This window comes from Salvelinus alpinus, chromosome 16 (genome assembly GCF_045679555.1).
Source record: "Salvelinus alpinus chromosome 16, SLU_Salpinus.1, whole genome shotgun sequence".
NCBI classification, from domain to species: domain Eukaryota; kingdom Metazoa; phylum Chordata; class Actinopteri; order Salmoniformes; family Salmonidae; genus Salvelinus; species Salvelinus alpinus.
The window spans coordinates 25,306,723-25,329,704 of NC_092101.1; the positions used below are offsets into that span (position 1 = coordinate 25,306,723).

The following is a 22,982-nucleotide window of genomic DNA, read 5'->3' on the forward strand; positions in this document are numbered from 1 at the left end:
GGCCAGCTTGATGGCGAGGAGTTCTGTTCCCCACATCGTAATTCCTCTCAGCGGAGGATAACTTCCTGGAGAAGAAGGCACAGGGATGTGATTTTGGAGGTGTTCCCACCCGGTGAGAGAGTATGGCTCCTACTCCTACTTCGGAGGCATCCACCTCCAGGGTGAAAGGAGGAGTCTGATCAGGTTGCCGAAGGACAGGAGCTGAGGTGATGAGGCGTTTGGAAGTTGTTAAAAGCAGTCAGGGCGGTATCAGTCCATTGAAGGGTCCGCGTCTTTTGGCTGGTAAGGGTAGTGAAGGGAGCGGCAATAGAACTGAAGTTCCGAATGAACCGGCGATAGTAGTTGGAGAACCCAATGAAACAGTGGAGTTTCTTAACGGTATTGGGTTTGGTCCAGTTACTGACGGCGGTGACTTTGTTCTCATCCATGCTGACCCCTCCAGGTGTCAGTACGAAACCGAGGAAGTTTTCCGAGGTTACATGGAAGGTGCTTTTTTCAGTCTTCACATAAAGATTATGGTCAAGGAGCCGTTAAAGAACCTTTTGCACATGCTGTATGTGTTCCTTTAGGGAGTGGGAGTAAATCAGGATGTCATCAATGTAGACGATGAGAAAGCGTTTATCGTATCCTGGAAAACCTCGTTCATAAAGGATGGTGGGGGCGTTAGTAAGGCCGTAGGGTATGACCAGGTATTTGTAGTACCCTCGTGCGGTGATAAAGGCCGTTTTCTATTCGTCGTCTTCACGTATACGAACAAGGTTATATGCACTTTGCAGGTCGAGTTTCGTATAGATGTTGGCGCGGCCCACTTATTCAAGGGTTGCTGGGATCAGAGGAAGAGGGAAACGGTTCTTGACCGTGACGTCATTCAGGGAACGGTAATCAATACATGGACGGAGACCGTCCTTTTCTCCAACAAAGAAGAAGCTAGACGCAGCCGGGGAAGAAGGACGAATGAAACCATTTGCGAGTGTTTTATCAATGTAGTTCTCCATTGCCTCATTTTTAGAGTTAGTTAGGGGGTAAACACGGCCCATCGGTGGGGACACTCATGGACTAAGTCAATAGCACTGTCCCCTGTGCGATGTGGTGGCAGAGTGGAGGCCTTGATTTTGCTGAAGACATTGCTGTACTGGGCGTATTTAGATGGTATGGTAGGTGGCACTGCAGAGGCAGAGTCCTCAATGGTGGTGGCTCTGCAGGGTAGGCTGAGACAACTGATGAAGCAGGTAGAAGACCAGGACAGTAGTTCACCTTGTCGCCACAAGATGGCAGGGTCGTGATGACAAAGCCAGGGGTGTCCGAGGATGAGTGGCTGTTTGGGAGGGATGGGAGTTCCATGAGTTGAATGGTTTAGGTGTGGAAGACTCCAATCTGGAGAGTGACGCTCTGTGTCAGGTGTGTAATGAAGCCTGTGCTCAATGGCTGCCCGTCCAGGGTCTTAATCCTTAAGGGAGAGGTGACAGGTGTTAGATCAATGTCAAGATCTTGTACTAGCTGGTAATCGATACAATTACCTGCTGCTCCCGAATCCATCAAGCTCTCTACGTACTTAATAACCCCCTTCACGGTTATCAATACTGGGATGGAGAATTGCTTCTGGGAGATATTTAGAAATAAGGACACGCCTACCTGCATGGCAGCGGAGGGACCCTTCTCATCTCTCCGTGGGGGATGAATAGGGCAATGGCTGAGTAGATTATCTTTTCCCTCCACAGTATAGGCAGAGCCCTTCATGGATCCGCCTTTGACGTTCGATACAAGGGAGAGGAGCATGGCCCAACTGCATGGGCTCTGGAAGACTCGGACGGGATGACGGAATCATGGAAAGACAAGGTTTCAGGTTCCTGGGTGGCAGAGTTCTTTGGCGGTCGGCGATGAGGTGGTCGATGGAGATGAACATACGAATATATAGATTTAAATCCTGAAGGTCACATCTACAGGCCAGCTCCGCCTGAAGTTCCCTGTTGAGCCCTCGTCGGTAAGTAAAGCAGCCTCACTCCATCCACTCCCTGCAGCCATGGTGCAGAACTCGAGGGCATACTCGGCAGCTGAATTGTGTCATTGTTGAAGTTCTATGAGGAGGTCTCCTATAGGACGACCGGAAGGAGAGTGATCGAATACCTCTTTGAAGAGGGTGTGGAAATGGGTCTCGGATCCGAGTTCTGTGCTGTTGGCAGTCCATATGGCGGTGGCCCAATCCAGGGCTTTGCCTCTGAGTAGAGACAATAAAATCCACCCTGCTCTTGTCGGTGGTGAAGTTAGTGGGGTTGTGCTCAATGTATTTGCTGCATTGCATCAGAAGTTCCTGACATTTCCCAGGTGAACCGTCATATTTTCCAGGCATGGATATGAACGAAGGAGGGCTATGGGTTACGATACCTGGTATCGGAGGAGTAGGGATAGGCTGGCGGAGAAGATGGCAGATTTCCTCCATACGCTCCTCTTGCTTGGTTAGGCACCGCTGAATCCATTACGTTTTGAGGTGAGGTTTTCTGTAATGAATACTCAGGGAGAAAAAGGTATAGATTCACGCGCAGAGTGCGGCAGGTGTTAATTTCTCCTTCGCGGAAGGCAGGAATCATGGTCACAGGCAGGCAAAGGTCATACACAGATAGACAAACAGGCAGGTGAATCAAAACTAGCTAAGAAAAGGCTTAGTAGAGTCAAAACGAACAATACCTCACAAATGCACAAACAGAATGAACTGAACTAAATAAGGAGCTGATGAGACCAGGTGAGTAACTAACACAGGTGAAATCAATGAACAAAATTAAAGACGTTCAAGAACACAAAGAAACACGGCTACGTTCAATAACATAATGAAACGGAACACAAGGTTGACTAAGAAAATAAATACAGAACCTTACACTGTGCTTCAAATTCACTACTTGACTGAGGGAACTTACAGATAATTGTTTGTGTGGGGTACAGAGATCAGTAATCATTTAAAAAATCATGTTAACCCCTATTATTGCACAGAGTGAATCCATGCAGCTTATTGTGTGACTTACTAAGCACATTTTTACTCCTGAACGTATTTAGGCTTGCGATAACAAGGGTTTGAATACTTATTAACTCAAGACATTTCAGCTTAATTTAAGAAAATATAATTAGTAAGCATTTCTAAAAACATAATTCCACTTTGACATTGTGGCATTTTGTGTCTATCTCAGTGGAATAAAGTCTTGATTTTATTCATTTTAAATTCAGCCTGTAACACAGCTAATTGTTTGAAAAGTCAAGGGGTGTGTATACTTTCTGAAGGCATTATACAGTATACACTGTATGCATGGTGCTCAAAGAAGGCGAGAATAATACATGTGAAGGCAAATTAGTTGTGATGATTCTTATGTGCATATTTCATTATCCCCATTTCCCTCATGAGCTCTCTGTGGCTGGGGCTTGTTCCCTGTTGCAAAGATGCAAGCTAGGTCTACCTCATTCTCTTTGTCTCCGAGGAGCTTTCTCATATTGTTCGCAAAGGTAGCAGGGGATTCTGTGCATAGCTTACCACTCCCTGTCCTCATTTGTCATGTGTGGTTTTGGCTCCAGCTGGTAAGGGGTGGCAGTAGGACTCTGTGCAGCTAATTTTTAAAGTATGAGGTATGTTTGAGTCTGCTCCTCTCGAGTTGGCATGGCAGGTTGGCATCGATCATGCGAGCCCCAAATGCATATACACTCCATCACCCCCGCCAGTGTGTCCCCACTGGAGGCTGCACAGGACAACACAGCACAGCCACCTCGGGGCTGGAGAGACCAGAGGAACAGCTCTGGGCGACTGGGGCTCTCTCCATGTCCGCTGGCTCAGCTTGGGAATTTCAGAGGAACTTTATGGGCTAAGAAAAAATACAGAGATTGGGCTTCAGTATTTCTGTTTCTCCATTATAAGAACCAGAATGTTAGACAAACTATAAACTATGCTATTTTTATCAGCATATGTAGAGAATAATCTTTATTTGTGTCAAAACAAACTCTTTGGTTCTAGTTCTAAGGGAGAAAGAAACACATCGCATGAGTAAACATGTGAATGCAGAGCAATAGAGATGAACTAACTGCCATGGATCCTCTCTCAGAGAGAGCCAGATTGATGGAGACAGGGCTCATGGAGTTGAGGATTAGTGGAGCGTGCAGATTCCCCGAAGGACCCTCAGGTGCTCCAGCCCCTCACTACCGGACAGACGCTGCACTTATCTCATGTCACATTCCGCTCTGTCCTGTGTGAGCAACTGATATGTACCTGAGACCTCTAGACCATGGACAAGAAAGCACAGTGTCCTCTCCTGCTGTAATAGCATGCCATCCATCCTCTGTGGAAGCAGAGATAGAGAAATGGAAATAGAATAGTTATCTCGTACATGACTACGATTATCTTGTACACATCTGAGGAGGAAATATCTGCCCCGGTATTTGAAATGGAACAGGACAGACTTGATGATTAACCCTGGCCGTGGGTAAAGACCCCAACTGGGTTGGGACTAGGTTTACTGAGGAAGGACAGCAAAGAGAATCAGTGGAAACAAAGAAGTGGCGGACACAGAGAGAGAGAGTGCGATGGAGTCATTCTGATGGTGACTTGTTTAAATGAAGCTGCCATAGACTCTCTCCCAGGCAGCCTGGCCCTCTGAGGTGAATGGAACGGCCCAGCAAGGTAGAGCAGAGTGGGATATACAGTCAGTGTGTCACTCAGGAGACTGGCTGTCAGGGGCTGCATGGAGATGTGGGGTGAGGGGAGGAGGAAGTGGGGGAGGCGGACTCCTAGGCACATTCTCTTCTGAGCCAGCCAGGAAGAAATTAAACTAGCCAGATAAAAGTGAAGGCTCTGCATTGTGTATATACAGACTGTGTAACTTGGACCGGAGGGGGAACAGGGAGAAGTGGTGGGTAGCCTAAAGTCAGCACTAACAGGTGAAGGTTGATGACTGATTCTGCTTGATGGACTCAACATCTTCATCATCAATCTCCTAACCCCAAGTCTGACAACCTCTCCTGCAATCTGTCCCATCATACATTTAAGTGAGGTTTGGTCATACATTTTAAAGTGTCATTAGAAAATGAATCGGATGATTCTGACAAGGGGTGGGTTCGTTTCTAACCCAGTGGAGCAGTGGTATAATATGAGAGAGAGGAAAATAATAGAGATTGTGTAGGCATTGAATAGAGAACTGGAAATTGCCATAGTTTTCATCACTAAATACAGTTGCTATACTGGTTTGATCCTTTCATGTACTTCTTGCCTTGAGGGTACAGCAGGAAACTGAGAGAGTCAATAGAGAAAGTGTCTGTCATCTAGTTGGGGGTGGGGCAGCATGCAGGTCTGCCAAGGTGTTATAATGACAGGAGGCAGAGCACCATCTTGATTTCTCACCCTCTGGCTACCAGAGACACGGTGGCACGCTGAGACCGCCGCTGGCATGCCACGCCTCCCTCGCCCTCTGTATGCAGCCTGATACCTATACCCCCAGATCGACTGGGGAGTAGTGGGCTGTGTTAGGAGGGTTATAGAGAGCTTGACATGGCAGGTAAACTAAGCTGCGGCTAAAGAAATGTAATCGGAGTGCCAAGCTCATCTGTGTCTAGCTGTGTGAGGCTGACACACCAAGGCCGGACACCATTGAAAGACTCAACGTTATCATCTACAATTACCCTGGAAGATCCCTAAGGGGTAAAATGTGAAGCGCAAAAAACGGATGAAAGTTCGTTTTTTTCATTTGGATCAAACCTTATCTCATGTGTGGATAGCTCCAGTTGTCAGGATAAACTGTTTGATGTGTCTTGGTAGAGATAAGAAATTCACACTTGAATGTCCTGCCATAACTTCTCTCTCTCATACCATAGAGGCTGCTTCTAGCAGGTCAATACATAGCAAAAAATAAGGTTTAAGGCTTTAGCAGAGGAAGGTTAAGTAGCAAGTAAGACGATCTATGTGACTAGCAGCCTGTCACGGCTACAATATTCATTGCCCTGGCTTCTGCCCTATTAGAGCAGCTTTGTTTTTCATGTTAGGAAATCACATGCACATTCTCACTTTATTTGAGCTCCATTTTAGCCAGACAGGTGCAGTAGAGGATGAAGCCAGTCTCTCTCACTAATATAAAGTGACTATTAATATGCGTCAGGGGTGCTCTGTCAGACTTACTCTCCTAATTGTCATTTATTGGTTTCTTTGTCAGTGCTGCCATGTGTAACTCTCCAAGATGTTCATTAGACTGGGAAGGAGAAATCACAAAAGCTTCACTTGTGAATTTGATATCTGACCGTGTTCAGCTTTTTCCTCCACAAGTAGTCAAGGGAAATATTGGGCCTGATTTCTTTGTGAATATGCTGTACAGTCAAACGTGAGTATGAAATAGTCCCATTTAGATTTGATAAAACGTGCAATTTCTTTGTTTTTGTTTCTGAAAATTGTCAGATTTTTCTATCTGACTAGGTTTCATAAGACCATGAACAGAACTCTGTTTATGTGGAATCCATTTTTACATACAGTATGTCTACTAAAACATACCCACTTTCAAAATGGAGCTGAATATGCAGTTCTTTCCTTAAAAATGGAGATTAATTCCATGACCTCTGACTAATTTAAGAAAATATCGTCTGTGCAATGAAATGTGCTAGCAACAGCAGTTCAGACAGAAAACGGCACGTATTAATTTAACCATTTATTAGATAAGATCACAATACATTCAATACGTTAGTCTTTGCGTCAGGCTCTGCTCCTTCTGGGTATCTCACTGCCAGAGCATGCATCATGTTAAGATTAAAATAATTACAGGAAGTGGGCAAGGTACACTGTACCAATTCCCCTGCAGGAAGGAAACGAAACCAAACAGGTGGTGGGTGGGTTCAAGAAAATGTAACAGCATACTATTGAGCAAGCAACAGCAGTAGAGGCAGCAGAACCTGTGTGTGTAAAACTGATCAGCTTAAAAAGACTGCCATATTAAAGCTGCAATATGTTACTTTTTGGGACAACTCGACAAAATTCACATAGAAATGGGAGTTATAAATCTGTCATTCTCATTCAAAGCAAGTCTAAGAAACTGTAGATCTGAGAAACTCTAGATCTGTTCCATGTGCGCTATGCTTCCCGTTTTTTGTTTCGTTTTTGCATCTGTTACTTTCAGTTTTGTACTCCAGCTTCAAACAGATGAAAATACTATATTTTTGGTGATGGAAAATGTATTTCACAGCAGTTTAGATGGTACAATAATTCTCTACACCATACTTGTTTGTTTTGTCACATAACTGAAATTAGGTGAACTCTTAGAATTTTTGCAACCAGGAAATGACGGTGCGATTTTTGCATTGTGCATCTTTTAAGGCAGGAAGTGTTTGTTGAATATGATTGGTGTGACGTCAGCTGAATCGTCAGCTGATGCATCGCTGATGCCAATCCTCGGGTTTCCTGTCTGAACCGGCTGCGCTTGATTAATATCAAAGCCTCTGTCTACTCATGTAGGCTACAGGAGATATAGGGTAAATAGTAGGCAAAGGAGAAACCATGGAGGATATTGGACTACTTGCCTGGCTTACCTCTTTAAGAAAAGAAACAGGAGTTAAAAAGATTCCAGGTAGCTGGAGACTGTGGTGAATTCTCTTCACTCTACCTCTCAAGCCGGAGCCTAAATGGGGGAGTTTATTGCACCCTAATATATAACATGACGAGGTGTCAAGGAGTCATTTTCCCTGACACACTGGGGTTTTACTCTCTGTTTTGATGGCAGTCTCGCCGACACGCTCCTTTATCACCTGGCTAACACAACTGGCAGACTCATTGTATGAGAGCTGACACAAGCCCATTTGACGTGCATTGTAATGGAGGAGTGTAATTTGTCAGCAGATCCGGTGCTGCCCAGACATCTCTCTCTCAGCAGAGTGCAGCGGCAGTTCCCTGGGCAGCCCAACCTGGCCTCGCTGTTCATCCATCACAGCTCCTGATTAAACATCCCATTGCTCTCTGCTCTACTGAGGCCTCTTCATATCCTCACACTGAAAGACAAAAAATCAAGACAAGATGACACATAAGGGAGTTATCCTGGAACATTTTTGAGCTTCAAATTTCTTCACCAATTCCCAAAGTCATTTTTGTTAGGACTGTTCTTGTTTGAAATGCTGGTGTGCATACCTCAATACAAGGATATATATACTTTCTACCCACTGGATCTGTTATTATGTGAATACTTGTTCATCAAATGAGAACTAAGGTTGTTGAAAGAGATGTCTTGTGGCTGTGGGGCATTTTGCTTCAGGATATCAACATACACTGAGTATACAAAACATTAAGAACACCTGCTCTTTCAATGACATAGACTGACCAGATGAATACAGGTGAAAGTTATGATCCCTTATTGATGTCACTTGTTAAATCCACTTCAATCAGTATAGATGAAGGGGAGGAGACAGGTTAAGAAAGCATTTTTAAGCCTTGAGACAATTGAGGCATGGATTGTGTATGTGTGCCATTCAGAGGGTGCATGGGCAAGACAAAATATTTAAGTGCCTTTGAACGGGGTATGGTACTAGGTGCCAGGCTAACCGGTTTGTGTCAAGAACTGCAGAGCTGCTGGGCTTTTCACGCTCAACAGTTTCCCGCGTGTATCAAGAATGGTCCACCACCCCAAAGGACATCCAGCCAACTTGACACAACTGAGGGAAGCATTGGAGTCAACATGGGCCAGCATCCCTGTGGAGCACATTCAACACCATGTAGAGCCCATGCCCCAACGAATTGAGGCTGTTCTGAGGGCAAAAGAGGTGCAACTCAATATTAGGAAGGTGTTCTTAATGTTTTGTACACTCAGTGTACATCAGAATAAAGATGATTGTCTCTGATTATGACCAAGCTGATTTACACTGAAATCAATGGTATTTATTGTTTATGTCATAATGCATAAGCAAAGCTTTATTTTTTATTCATGTTAATTAGGCTTTAGAATTGGGACTGGGTTTCTTTGATTCAAGCAAATGTCATCTCTATTTTCTCACACTTGAAATGCTTCTCGTTTCTCTGATCCACTGTATTAGTCACTTCAGCGATGGACCCTGCAGTGTTTTTAGAAGTCCCACAAAAGCCAATTAAGAGAGCCTAAACTGCATTTATTATTAGGCAAAATGGCACTTAAATTGAAATTGTTAAAAATATATGCAGACCTAAATCCTCATCATGAGTTCACCCTCTGCCTTTGCTCCTGAGGGGGAAGCGGTGAATTTGGAAAGTGGCACGGATGATTGGCAGTGGGCAAAGAGGTGCCATTTTATTGTGTTTTTAGGAAATTATATGTGAGATTGGGTCATGCCACTCCTCTCAGGAATCTGTCAGCTATGTTTATTAAAGAGTTCTGTCATCACAGCTCCTCCTTCTCTCTTGGTGCCCCATGATTGTAAATGAAAGGAGCAGTGGCATGCAGGCCCTTTCCCTTAAGGAGATACACACATGCCCACGCCAATTACCCACCTCACTACTTTAACACTCACATACTCCTCTGTTTGATGTGTACAGTCATTGCTCCCCAAATGCTGTTTAGCCTTATGCACAGAAAGGATATCATCAAAGCTGCCAACGTTCTTCAGTTCTTCATCTACTTCCCTGTGGGTTTAAAGGTATTACTCCATGCACTAGTTTGGGCCCAGCATTTAGAGAGATCCATTAGCATAGGCGTCCTTGTTGTGCTAGCAACACACTTTGAGATGCTGGGCGACCATATGGTGCTGGGAACCACAAAGTGCATTTGATCCTTTTAATAGCAACCTTTCCTCTGTAGTGGGAAGAAGAAAAGAGACTTGGATTATGGTCCTGGCTTAAACCCAACTCCAAGTTTTCTTTGCATTTTAAAGCCTGCATTCCCTTCACAGTCTTTAGCAGATGCTTGAATTGTGCATATTCATTCTTACTACTATTATATCTGCTCTGAGATTCTGTCCTGTTTTGGAGAATTTTGTAAAAATTGAAAAAACATTTATAGATAATTGGTTAGCCTTTACTTGAACCATCTGTCACAATGCCTTCATAATGCTATCCTGGAACTGTATAGATCTCATTTAGGAGTCATAAAAATTGATATTCGTTGTAGTTGGATATGGGAAATGAATTAGCTATGATGCTGTCATGTTGGGTGTTAGGGACGGATTTAGCTCATTATTAATAAATTGTGAAGTTGTGCGAAGTTGTTTTTCTTCTATAAATGAACTTTGTTAGGTCTTGCGCATTTAAAAAACCTATGGAGTTATTTGAAATACTCTCTACACTTCGATTGCACAGGTCCAGGTAGGCCTGCTCTTGTATTCAGAACTTCTTAGCAGAACTTCTTTGCATACGCAGTGACAAACACTCTGCAAACCAGCTCTCAGAAACAACCCCCAATCTGTCTTCTTTATTATTTAACCCTTAACAAACCCTGTGCCATCTGCTATCTTAATGAAGGGAGCAGAAGGCTGCCAAGACATAGAATCAATCTTGCTGGAAATATTGCATGCATAGACAAGGATCTGCAATGGTCCACAAACCGTTAATTAATTAAGTGCTGTTTCTGGTAGCCCTTATTTTAAGGACCAACCAATAAGTTCCATTGAGTGATCTAACAGGGCTCTGGCAAATAAAAATCACTAGCCAGACACAATCACTGGCTCACCCAGTTTGTATCCCAGCGCATGACCAGACTAATGATGAGGTTGTCTTGGGGACTGTAGAACATGATGTGATAAATGCTATAGTGGTACTGGAATTGTTTGCTTAAAAGCATATGTCACTCTATTGGTGCTATTGGTGGAAGTAAAGGTAATTTACTTTCAGATATGCCAATATTTAGTGAATTTGCCTGAACAGTCTGCTGGCGGCGTTATCCTGTCATTTCGTTCAATTTAATTATGGCTAAAGGAATTTGCAGAGGACATCAGTTATTTTCCCAAACAAATGTTTGACTGTTGCTTAAATATGTCTGTGCATTTCCCTGCAGAAATGTTGCCCTCACGCTGTTCTGGGCTCTAGACCTAACTGATGGAAACTGTACATTACTAGTATCTACCATCTGTTCAGCCATCAACATGATGAAGCTGTGTGAAGATATTCTCAATCTGAGATCCTTCATCGTGGAACTGATTTAGCATCCTTACTCGAATGTAGGTATTGAGTCCCTAAAGACTGTGTTAGCCCACTGAGGTTATATGCACTGTGTGAGCATAGTTCACCAAACCAACTCGTGTACTAATGGTTCAGTTGCTTAGATACTGTACTTATTGATACAGCATTGGTCATGGGGATGCCTTCAACTTCTGTTGTTGTTGTCAATTTAATGTCATATAAAATAAGTGAATAGGCTTAGATTATTGTCATAAAATTAGTCATTGTGTGATGCTGACCACCTCTTTTATATTGCGGTAGAAACCTGTGGCTTAAATAGTTTAATTTATCTGGGTGCGGCGTACAACCCAGCTCCATGGCCGGGGCCCTCCTCTGCGCCGATGCCCAGTACGGGCACGGCGTTCTACCCGGCTCCGTGGCCGGACCCGTGGTCTGGGCGGGGGCAAAGTCCCGCACCAGAGCCGCCACCGATGCTGGCGAATCCACGAGCGGAGTAGGTACTTCGCCCCGCACCGGAGCCGCCACCGACGCTAGAGGCCCACCCGGACCCTCCGCTATAGAGTCAGGTTTTGCGGCCGGAGTCCGCACCTTTGGGGGGGGGGGGGGGGGGGGGGGGGGTACTGTCACGTGCTGACCATAGAGAGCCTTTTATTCTCTATTTTGGTTAGGTCGGGGTGTGACTAGGGTGGGTGATCTAGTGTGTTCTATGTTGGCCTGGTATGGTTCCCAATCAGAGGCAGCTGTTTATCGTTGTCTCTGATTGGGGATCATATTTAGGCAGCCATTACCCCACTGGTTTTTGTGGGATCTTGTTTTTGTGTTGATGCCTGTGAGCACTACAGAACGTCATTGTTTTTGTGAGTTTCATTTAATAAACATGTGGAACTCTACGTACGCTGCGCCTTGGTCCGTTAATTCATTAGACCATCGTGACACATCAGTTGTGTGTACTCATAAACACGGTCGAGTGCTATACACTATTCTTACATATAGATGAAATTGTTTTCAATTAAAAACCTGCGCAAGCAAACAAGCAACAAAATAAAATACCCATGATGCTCCTCTGCAGTGGTTTCAAGGGTCAATGTCTCTTGTGTAATAGCCCAACCATCTAAGAGATGAGTGGCTAAAAATAAAACAAGTTTTTGTACCTGAAAATAATGAGGCATTGCTACTGTAAATGTCTGAGTGTTTGTGGAGTGCACAGAGTGGAATGGATCTCCAGTGAGGATGTAGAGGTATTGGCTGGGCTGAGAAACAAGGGAAGTGAGGTGTGTCTTTGTGTATGGTGGTGAGCCAAAGAAACTGGTGTTTTATACATGCTCATGTGTTATAATTATGTGCCAGTATGCAGTGTTACATCATTCAGTTTGAATGTTTTATTCAGAGAATGCACTGGATTTCAGTCACCAATTAAGCTCTATCAAGCCCTTTGGCCATTGAGTCAGGAATTACAACCTATTCTCTCAGCTGACACTGATCAGTACAAACATTGTTTGTGGTCAGCAGTGACTGATTTTAAATAAGACGACACACGCAGTAGTACTCATCTGTCTGACCGTGATGTGTGGGTTGACCCCTGAAATGGGTTAACACAGCACTAGAGACAAACGTCCTCAACAGTACGTAGCTGAGCTCTGAGCTTTATTGGTCCTGTCTCCTCTGCTGAGAATTAGCATGGTCCTCTGCAAGCTTCTCCTAGGGAGCCCTCTGCTGTCAATAACCACAGTGTGCTTCCTCTCTCTGCCTGGCCTCCTCCTCCTCCACCTCTTTCTCCTACTCTGTAATGTACACAAATATATTCCCCCACAAAGCCCTGCAGTGCCTGGCCATGTCCCGGAGAGAAAGGTAGGCAGGATTTAAAACCCCCAGTACAGACAAACTGACAGCTTCTCAGGGGCAGGTAAGCAATCTCACTCAGCGCTGGAGGGGAGATTCAGAGGGAGGCAGGAGAGTGGAAAGGACAGGCCACAGTGTTAACCTGGTGCAAATACAATAATAAAGTTCAGTCAAACGAAGTGGACCTAATTGGGATTTCAACTTATATCTACATTTTAGGAAGGAAATTTAGAGCATTCAACTGGTCTGTCATTGACATTCATATTTAGTAACGATATTTTGGGGCCAATATGGGATCATTGGATGCTAAGCCTATAAAATATTATTCCAGACTGCCTGCATCACTGATGTTAGCATTCCAATGAATTAGTTGGGCTGTTTTTTTATATTGGGAAAGAATGTCAAATTCTCTGTTTTCAAATACTGTATAATCACTAACCTACATCAAAATATTAATGTGGAAGAATAATGAAGTCACGCACTAGTGTATTTCACTTTTCTGAAAGTCTGGTGGAAAGGAATGGACATGTAACCAGCTGGTTTGGTCTGCTGTCTTCCCAGGACCTTCACATTGTCATATTTTGTTCCTTCACCTTTCTTTTCCCTTCTTTATGTTGTATGCTTTTGTTCTGCCATCCGTAGAGCAATGATCCAAAAACAAGGCCATAAATAAGAAATCAGTGGTCTTTTCTGTCTGGAACATTAAACAGGCTTGATGTATGCTTATTACTCACTTCACTCAAATCAATGGTCTAATCTTTTCCCTCTGTGATTGATTTCCCAGCAGCCTACAGAACTTACACTGTAGGTGATTTAATAAACACCAGAAAAGTGCTATAAAATAGGAATACTCGACTAGAATCTTAAAACACCAACCTGGGTAGTATACAGTAGTAAAATACAAGTGTCATTTGAGATTTTCTTTACAACAATCATTCAACAATAGTCTAGTAGCTCAAATGTAAACAGATTATGTTTAGCTACAGCTTCCAATCTTCTATGCCCCACGGTCATGGTTCCAGAGGTCCAGCCCAGAGTGGGGAGTGTGTCCAACCCCTAGTTATCCCCAGTAATGTGGACTGAAGACAGAGGTCTGTGGTGTCCAGCCTGGGTCTATGGACCACCCATAGAGAGAGGGTCAGTGGCCTGGCTGTCCCCAGCCTGGGTGACCCTGGGGGCTGGCCGGGGGAAACAGTAACCCTCAGCACCCATCACAGGTGTCTATGTCACTGAGCACACTAACTGGGGTCAGCGTCTAACAGACTCCTCACAAAGAAGCGGGCCAATTGCTTTTCTCTGCTAAGGCCAGAGTAGGTCAGGCGGAAGAAACACTGCTGATAAGTGACCTTTTCTCATTCCCTGCATTCTGCTGGACTGGGTCGACCAATGGACTACATGCAGAATGCTGACTGACTGAGTGCACCTCTGATATCAGTCTATGTAATACTCTGTGGGATTTGCGTTGCTCAGTAAAGGTTGATTAGGTAGGGTGGAGGTCAGCTGTGCGAGTATTGAATTCTGTCTAGATATAGAGCAAGATATGGAACAATGTGTTGCCTTGTTGCATCCAGAGGGCTTAGAAAGCTACCAACTGAGAGTGGAACCAAATCAATGAGTAGATTGGCAATGGCAGTCTAAAGCTGGTAAAGGATATTATTGAACTAACAGTTGTGGTTCAGTGCATTGATGAGCACACTGTTTCTTGCAGGGAGGAAAACAACAACAACAAATACAACAACAACATACTTTATTATTTTATGAGTAGTATTCACCATGGGATTCACTCAAGAAGTCATTTGTAACACATTTAACTGTGTTTGGATCCAGTACTACAGGCTTTAAACTGTGTTCTGTTGTTTATTTAGATGACAGCAGAGGTCATTCTTCGACTCGTCAATGATCCAGTACTTCCATTCTATCCTCTTGATATCGCCCTGGATGTCCAGAATAAACTCAAAGGTAAGACACAATCTTGTTTATTCTATCCTTTGGCGTTTCATGATATTGCATGAATGAAGGACTTTTTCAGCCATCATTGAATTTGTACTGCTATGTTATTATCTTCGACTGAATCAAACATGCATGACAAAACAACAATGAACAATTGAACTATTGTGCAATACCCACATCGGAGTGAAGTGAATGAAGCATCTATTGGTGCTCTGGTTGTTTGCTGAGCCACGTGGGTCTATGCAGTGACATAACTCATATCTGCAGTCCACCCACCCAGCCAGCCAGCACCAGGCCACAGCAGGTCCCCCTCTCCTCCTCTCCCTCCCTCCCTCCCTCCCTCCTTCTCTCTCTCTCTCTCTCTCTCTCTCTCTCTCTCTCTCTCTCTCTCTCTCTCTCTCTCTCTCTCTCTCCCATAAGAATGATTTAGAGGCAGATCATCTGTTTAGGTGGACATATCGATCGCCTCTATCACGCCTCATGAGTCCAATGCCAAGTGACCTTGATTTTTGCATTTGTAAAATTTAAATCCTGGCCAGGTCATCTTTCTTTTCGCCAGCCTTGGACTCGACTGCCTCTTTCGTCTCAGACCTGAGTTCTGTTATGTCACACAGGATGAGAATGAACATTTGACAAAGCCAGGAAGTGGTATTTCATCTCACCACTACTTCATCAAACAATCCAATAGCTTGGGTTTTCCCTCCCTCCCTCCCAAAGGCTCAATGTATTTTTAAAGGAAGTTAGAATTGGATATAGCCTATACTTTAAAAGCAATTAATGATAATGCAGACTTACAGACCTCTTTGGTTTACTTTACTGTCACCTCTCATGGACTTGTAGAGGAAACTGATAAATTGTACTTCTCATCCTGACCTTGTGCATCAGAGTTGTTATTTGGTTGTAATGTTAAATATTCATGCAGACAGAGCGAGCGTAGGACAGATGAGGTGCATAATCACCACATAATCTTGTCTCTCCTGGCTCAGTGTCCATAAAACTGTGTCCTAGTAGTTATATATCAGATCAACCATATTCCCATTGCTCTGCATAGTCACTGTCTACTGAATTACACACAGGTGGTGCACCGTGTATGATTAGAAATGCTATATCATTGGTTTCAAATATTTGATTACTTTAAGGTAGTTTCCGTTATTGTAATAATTTCACACAAAATGTATAACACTTCCTTTTCCATATATTTGTCATTCTGTATTTGATTGAAGGTACCATTTTACACTGAGTTAACATTGTGTGGTGCTCATACAGTGCTCATACAGCCATGGTACTGTAGAGAATCTGTTGATACAGTGGGTCCTCATCATGGCCAGTAAACATTTAAAACACAAATTAGGTTTCTATCTCGCAATTCACTCTGCATTGCAGACAGCTGCTTAGACTGTGAAACACTGATATGTATAACTTACTCATGATGCCTCATTGTGGTAACCACTGCGGTTCCGCTTCTTTATCCAAGACTAATGTCCACAAACGAGGCGGCTCTGTGATTGAGATGGAATGATTACCTGGCCGTGGTCTCTCCCGTCGCAGGGTCAGGGAACTAATGCCTTTAGAAGCTCAGTCGCAAACAGGTTGAATTAAATATAGAATGCTTTTATCTTTGTGGTTAAAAATAAAGAAGGGAGATGAGAGAGAGGTAAATAAATAATTTGAGGTTTCTGGGTTGATCCCTGGATTTTAGCCCAGCCTCATGCTGTTTTGGGATTGGAACAGTAAATGTATTTTCAGACACCACATAAAATTGCACTATTCATGAGGACGAGTAATGGATTGTCTGAGATCAAACAGGCATGGCTAATTGAAACCTTCAAAATCTTTTGTTCACTTTTTATTCAAAATTAACAATTTGGTAACTTGCATTTTTTCAGAAGTACAGTAGCTGCACTTTGAAGCCAATCAGTTCTAGAAAAGGAGAAAATTGTGTGTGTGTGTGTGTGTGTGTGTGTGTGTGTGTGTGTGTGTGTGTGTGTGTGTGTGTGTGTGTGTGTGTGTGTGTGTGTGTGTGTGTGCGTGTGCGTGCGTGCGTGCGTGCGTGCTAAACATTTTTAAAGGTGGCTTCCTGAGTTGTGTTAAGTTCTCTCCATCAAATCTCAGCAGGGTCTATGCCAACACAATCGTCCCTCCACGTCCCTCCGTGTCAGAATGTGTGATAGATTACAGCATTCCTCCCACATATTTCACAACTCCTATTCCCTCAGTAGGGAGAAAGACATTTACATTTGTAGAAGGGAACAGCTTTCTTTGGATATTTTTATCCTGTCTTTTCTCTCCTTTATTCCCTGAGTAGTTGCATGGTGTACATATTCTCCTGTGACTCTCCCACTCAATGCCATGCCCCAGCCTTGCTCTCATCTAACAAACACCAAAGAGAAGTGAAATGGAGAAAAAGCAGGCTTTAATGGAGCCACATATAAGCATGCAGCACACGGCCACAGTCAAGGTTATTTTCACTTAGGCATAATGGAACGGAAAACTTTCGATGTGGCGACTAGCTTATTAGCAAACACTATTTAGACATGTTGTGACATTGATGTTTTTCTCTCTAGTGCTTGACTAGGATTCATGCATATAGTGTTGAAACAACAAATGTTAACCTGATATTTCATATGTGTTACAGAAATATTGAGGCCAACGCTTTTATAACAAATATGTTTCTGTGTAAGGGACAAACCAATTAATTTGAATGTAATAATCGGCACATCAATTTTTCAGCCATCCACAAATGTTGTTGACATGATTTAAAAACAGAGCAAGAGAAATGTGTCTGTACAGGTGACAGCCGAGGACAGTGCATTGTTGGAAGTCTATAATTTAATGCCTAAGAAGCAGCCATGTCATGCTGTTCATATAGTATGAATGTAACTCATTAATGGTGAGCAGTGCAATCTAACCTGATGGTCATTATGTAACACTATAAATATGGTCACATAATTAACCAAAATGTAATTTATTCATAATGACACATGTAAATGTGCTTTGTTTTGTTTTTATTTTCTAATGAGCATATCATTCTCTGAATAAGTTGTAATTAATGACACTGTCAATTAGAGTATCCCTACATACATGGCAGGGGGGGCTTTTTAATGAATCTTTAATTACTACTGAATAATTGAATGTTCTACTGATATGTCGACTCTAAGCAGTGACGTTGCCTTAATGTCCAATTGGTTCTGGCTGTTGTAAGACTCTGACTAACAGACCCATATCCATATCTGATTTTGTGGCAAGCGCAGAGTAAAATGAATCGAAAATAGTTCTGAACTAGTTTTACTTTGTTGTAATTGAGTGGTGAGATTGGGCTAAGGATAAGGATATCGAAGGTAGTTGCAGTAGTGTAAGAGATGTTTCTTAGATTTTAGCCAACCAAACATCGTCCACCTCCACCTTTTACCCATAACAGCCAATCCCTGCCCTGTGTCTGTGTTGATGTACTATAGATGATCCCCTGAGGACCCCCAGACTGCTGGCAGCAGCTGCCTACCTCAGAGAGAGCTCAGCCTTCCTCCAGTCTGAGACCATGCGTCCAGCCAATGACCCCAAGGAGAGGGACCCCTCCCATGTCCGCATGCTGAACGACGTGCTCCGGGACCTGGAGAAGAGCTTCATGGTCCCCCAGCCCCCTCCAGGTGTCTACAGGTAGGTGGAGCAGATTGTACTGTATGTGCTAGGCTAGCATACCATCACTCTATTACCTGAGGACATTTTGTGAAGGTAAGGGTGTGAGCTGCTTTGAAAATCTGGGCACAATATGCTAGCTAATTACAAAGCTCTCAAATGCCTTGTGGCATTCATTAAACATTATCTATTAATTGTGATTAGTCAATTAAGTCAATAATGGTGACCATGGGAACTATACATTTGACACTTTTTATGAAGTCACTTTTCAATCCACCTGGAGCCCATCTATTGAGTGTGATTAGAGTGTGCACCATTGTTTCTTATTGAATGAAAGACCATCGAGGAACATTACTGACTGCACATCACTGTGAATCTCTATAATTACCTTTAGCTAGCTAGTTTTCCATGAATGGGTCTGCCTCCCTGAGAGCCAGCACAGTTGTAGTGTAGTGTAATGTAATGTTTGTTATTATAATCTAATTGCACTAAGCTACCATTAGAACCAAAGCACAAAAATTGAATTCAACTGTTCAATAATCCTCAAGAAACATTGCTGTTTAATTGGCTCCCTAATAACGAAGTATCCTTTTCTCAGAAATCTACAGTACATGCCACAATCTACATTTTGTCTATTTCTTTGTTTTGTCTGAATGTAATTAACTTAGCTAACCACTGTGGTTTTACTAGCTTTAGATCAGTCTAATCCTACAAAGGGCGGTATAATGACTCCCTTCCTACTGCCTCTAGAGCTGGAGACAGGGCTGGGAGACTTGGTGATGCTGGGTTTGACGTGAGCCTTGCACAGGAGTACATTTATATTGGTGGAGCATATACAGTACAGTAGATAGGGGAGCTATTGTGCTGATGGGTGGGTCATGGTGTGTGTGGAGGGAAAGATTTCAGATGCATTAGAATGTTCATGGCATTACTGTAATTTGCATGAGGATGATAGGTCAGGTGAGATGCTACATGACACAGAGCTATAACAAGAGGTGACTAATCAACATACATAGATAGATTTGCAGTATACATATTCCCTGTGCTGACCATGGGAATTGCAATATTTTTTTCCTGTGAGTGTTGAACCTGTCTGACTCCCACCAATTGTGTTGTTGTTTGTTTAATTACTTCGTACAGACGCCGGGTATACCATACGAGAAACTGCAGTTGTCAAAGAGACATGTGATTGTAATCAGATGGTAATCAGCATATCCTGGTGTGATGTGATTTAAATTAGATCAAGGTGTATGAAATAGATCAGGTGCTCTGGGCCCTTACAAGCCAGTATCTAGTCATTACCGCACTCTGAGCACACTCCCTGTTACTGCTGGGAATTAGTCCCAACTGACTGGCCCCTCTGTTTCCCCACTGTGCTGTGTGTACACTTATTACCCAGACCACTAATGGGAATTCATGCCCTTTGTCTGAGAGAAACGTAGCTGTTCCTAATAGTTATAGGAGAGGAAACAGAAACAGCATGCCAGGAAGCTCATAGTGAAAAGGATGAGCTGAACTTCCTCACCTCAGGTTTCGTAAATAATCAATTCCTGTCAAATGCAATCAAAGATTTGATAACGGTTCAGACTGAACCGACTGAACCAAACTTATTATTCAATTATGATTTCTAGGAAATGGATACTGATACATACAATACTGTACTGTCAATCTGGTATCCCCCAAAGCACTGTGAGGCATTGGAGACAGCTGTGAATTATTTGACCAGGCTGAGACAGAGGAGATGGATGGCATTAAAAAGCACTCTGTAAGGCCTGAGAGAGTGGCTAAAACAAACGTCTTCATGCTGTCAGCAAGGAATTGATGTTCTGTGACTGACACCGGGGGAACAGACTAGTGTAGTTAAACCTAGTTTGTTCTGTTGTGCAGGAGAATTCTTTCTCCATTTAAAAAGTATGCAGGGTTACAAGGGACTTGAGATCAATATTAGATATCCTTACACTTGGAGGGATTTCACCATGCAGCCTTTCTGACAACAAGAATGCCTTACAATTCAAAACTGCTTTGTCCTACAGTATAAAAGTAAGCGCCTGCTCAAGGGCAAGAAATAGTATTGAGGGCTAACATATTATGTATGTGTATGTGGGTGCATGTATGTAAAGTAAGAACCAATTGATGTTCACATTTTTATTACTACAACATTATGTTGAAATTTTAGAAAGACACAAATTATAAGAACTTTAGTGAACTCGCTTGTCCTTGGCACTGCAGCATGAGTGGCCTTGAGAGATGGATGAAGTTCTGCATGAGACCCTGTGCAGTAGTTCACTCTTCAGTCAACAGCCCATCCTAGGCCCTGGGGGGTAGTCTAATTTATTCACATGAATGAAGCTCAACCATACCTTTTAGGGGAACACAAAATGGTTCTCTAATTATTCCTCAGTCAGCCTCAAAAGGACCTGAAAGTTAAAAAGCGTTTCTCATCCACAGAAAAGAGGAGCTTAATCACTGTATAAACTCAAGCCTGAAGGTCATGATGGCAGGCTAACCTGTTTACCTAAGAAGAATTGCCTTATTTATTCTGCTTAGGGGCTGTGCAGCCAGATTCCAAAGAAATCAATGTGCGATTCAGATGCATGAAGAGGAACGATCCAAAAGCTGCTCATTTGTTACCTACAAATGACTACACCATGGCCTGTAGCATGAAATGTATCTGACTGCTGTTTAGTTTTGAGATTCTAAATTAGATTGATTCTTGCTACTGTGTCCAGATGGGGCCAAGGGGATGTGTGAAGGATGGAGAAACAGATAGATAGACAGGGAAGGTTTTGTGTTTCCAACAGTATTGTGTAACCTATATTTGACAGAAAACAGGGTGTGACAAGATCATTTTGTATGTACAATATCTCTCACAGTGTCAAGCAATTATACAGTAGGTATTATTAATGAAGAGGGTTTTTTTTACAGGAAAATTAGCAGTTAGTGAATGTGAATACTTACCTGTGGTCTGTTTGTTCCCCTGTGATCCAGGAACCTGTTGTACAGTCTGAATGGGAAGTTCCCCCAGTTCTCCATACTGAAGTACCCCCTGGATCCACTAAAACACAACGCTGTAAACAAGTCTCTGTCACTGATAATAAACGCCATCAATTCAGCTGAAAAACTCATTCGCTGTGGGCTTGACCTCTTTGAAAACAGTCCAGATGACACAAATTGACCCAACGAAACCAATCAGCCAAGGTTAGAGGCACTGTATGGCTGCACTGCCTAGACCAATGGTATCTGCATACGTGCCTCAGATACCTAAGTTCACTCTGCACAATGAAGTGTGGCACTTTTTTTTTTTTTACAAAGAGATCACACTAAAGCAATATGAAGAGACCGGGACACCTTCTCGAACTATTCTTCTTGAGCGCCTAATGTGTTCAGGTTTATGAAACATTCAATAAGCAATGTTGATTTCTTCTAGATCCTTCTGGCTGTCAATGAAAGTGCTGGGCTATCCAAGATGTCCTAATGCCTCATTTATACATGTCTGTCTGGCTGTCTGGAACAACGCCAGACAGGCAGGCACGTATAAACTGAGAACGTGAAGAAGCACTGGAACACAGGAGTGAGCTAAATCTACAAGACAGAGCGATTCACAACCACGCAGAGCTTGATAGATAAACATGCATTTTGAAGTGAGTAATGCGTCACTGACTACAGCATGTTTTTACACGAGTGGATAAACACTATAAGGCCAGCTGGATGTGTTTATGCTCATATGCACTATTGAACAATCTCTGCCTTTGTCTAAACATTCAAACAAAACATACAGTATGACACCATTCCATGCTCTTAGTTCTGCTGAAAGCACACCAACCCTCTGTTCTGCTCTCATTGTACCTTGTGATTTTCTACAGGCAAGGCTAATGTGTATCTATGACAGAGCAGAGGAGAACATGATGTTTGGATTATAGTAAGTGTGTGAGAAATTAGCTATATTTACAGAGGCATGATTGGTGAGGTAAACAGTGACAGCGGTGTGACATGGCCTGTTTTGACAGTTGACATGCTCAACCGCACTTCTTATAATAGTCATACGCATTACCGTCTTGACTGCAGACCCAAGCTGGCGTTAAGGATGCTTAAATTTGATTTGATTTTGATTTGAAGTCCCTGAAAACTGCATTTTGTATGATTATATTTTTCAGTGTCTCATGCACTATATGATTGAATCCAATAACCAGCACAGTAAAGTGTTCTCTACCAGATGTGTGCTTTTATTGGATGTTTTTGTCTTCTACTTTGATATATTGAAAAATAATAATTCATCTTTGATAATGTCTCGTACCCAAAGTGAAATGTGATATCCGTATTTTTCTAATAACTCTGAATTACTTGGAGTCCTCAATGATCAATGTTATTAAAAACAGGCAAGTCTCTGCAATACTTTGATATAGAAGTAATGGCAATACCAATGGACAAGAGTAGTGTGGTTGTCTACAAAACAAACCTCACTTTCTCTATTTGTACATACAGT

At 42.9% G+C, this 22,982-nt stretch overlaps 1 protein-coding gene across 2 annotated transcripts in view; it reads left to right on the forward strand.

Annotated features, from left to right (window-relative positions):
• LOC139541191 (inactive N-acetylated-alpha-linked acidic dipeptidase-like protein 2) overlaps nucleotides 1-21,824 on the forward strand; it is a 340,439-nt gene extending 318,615 nt beyond the window's left edge. For both annotated transcript variants that reach the window (XM_071345568.1, XM_071345567.1), the window contains exons 12-14: nucleotides 14,782-14,875; nucleotides 18,322-18,520; nucleotides 21,488-21,824. In XM_071345568.1, coding sequence (XP_071201669.1) covers nucleotides 14,782-14,875; nucleotides 18,322-18,520; nucleotides 21,488-21,674 — 480 coding nt within the window. In that variant the 3' untranslated portion in view covers nucleotides 21,675-21,824. The remainder of the gene's footprint in view (nucleotides 1-14,781; nucleotides 14,876-18,321; nucleotides 18,521-21,487) is intronic.
• The last annotated feature ends 1,158 nt before the right edge of the window (nucleotides 21,825-22,982 follow it).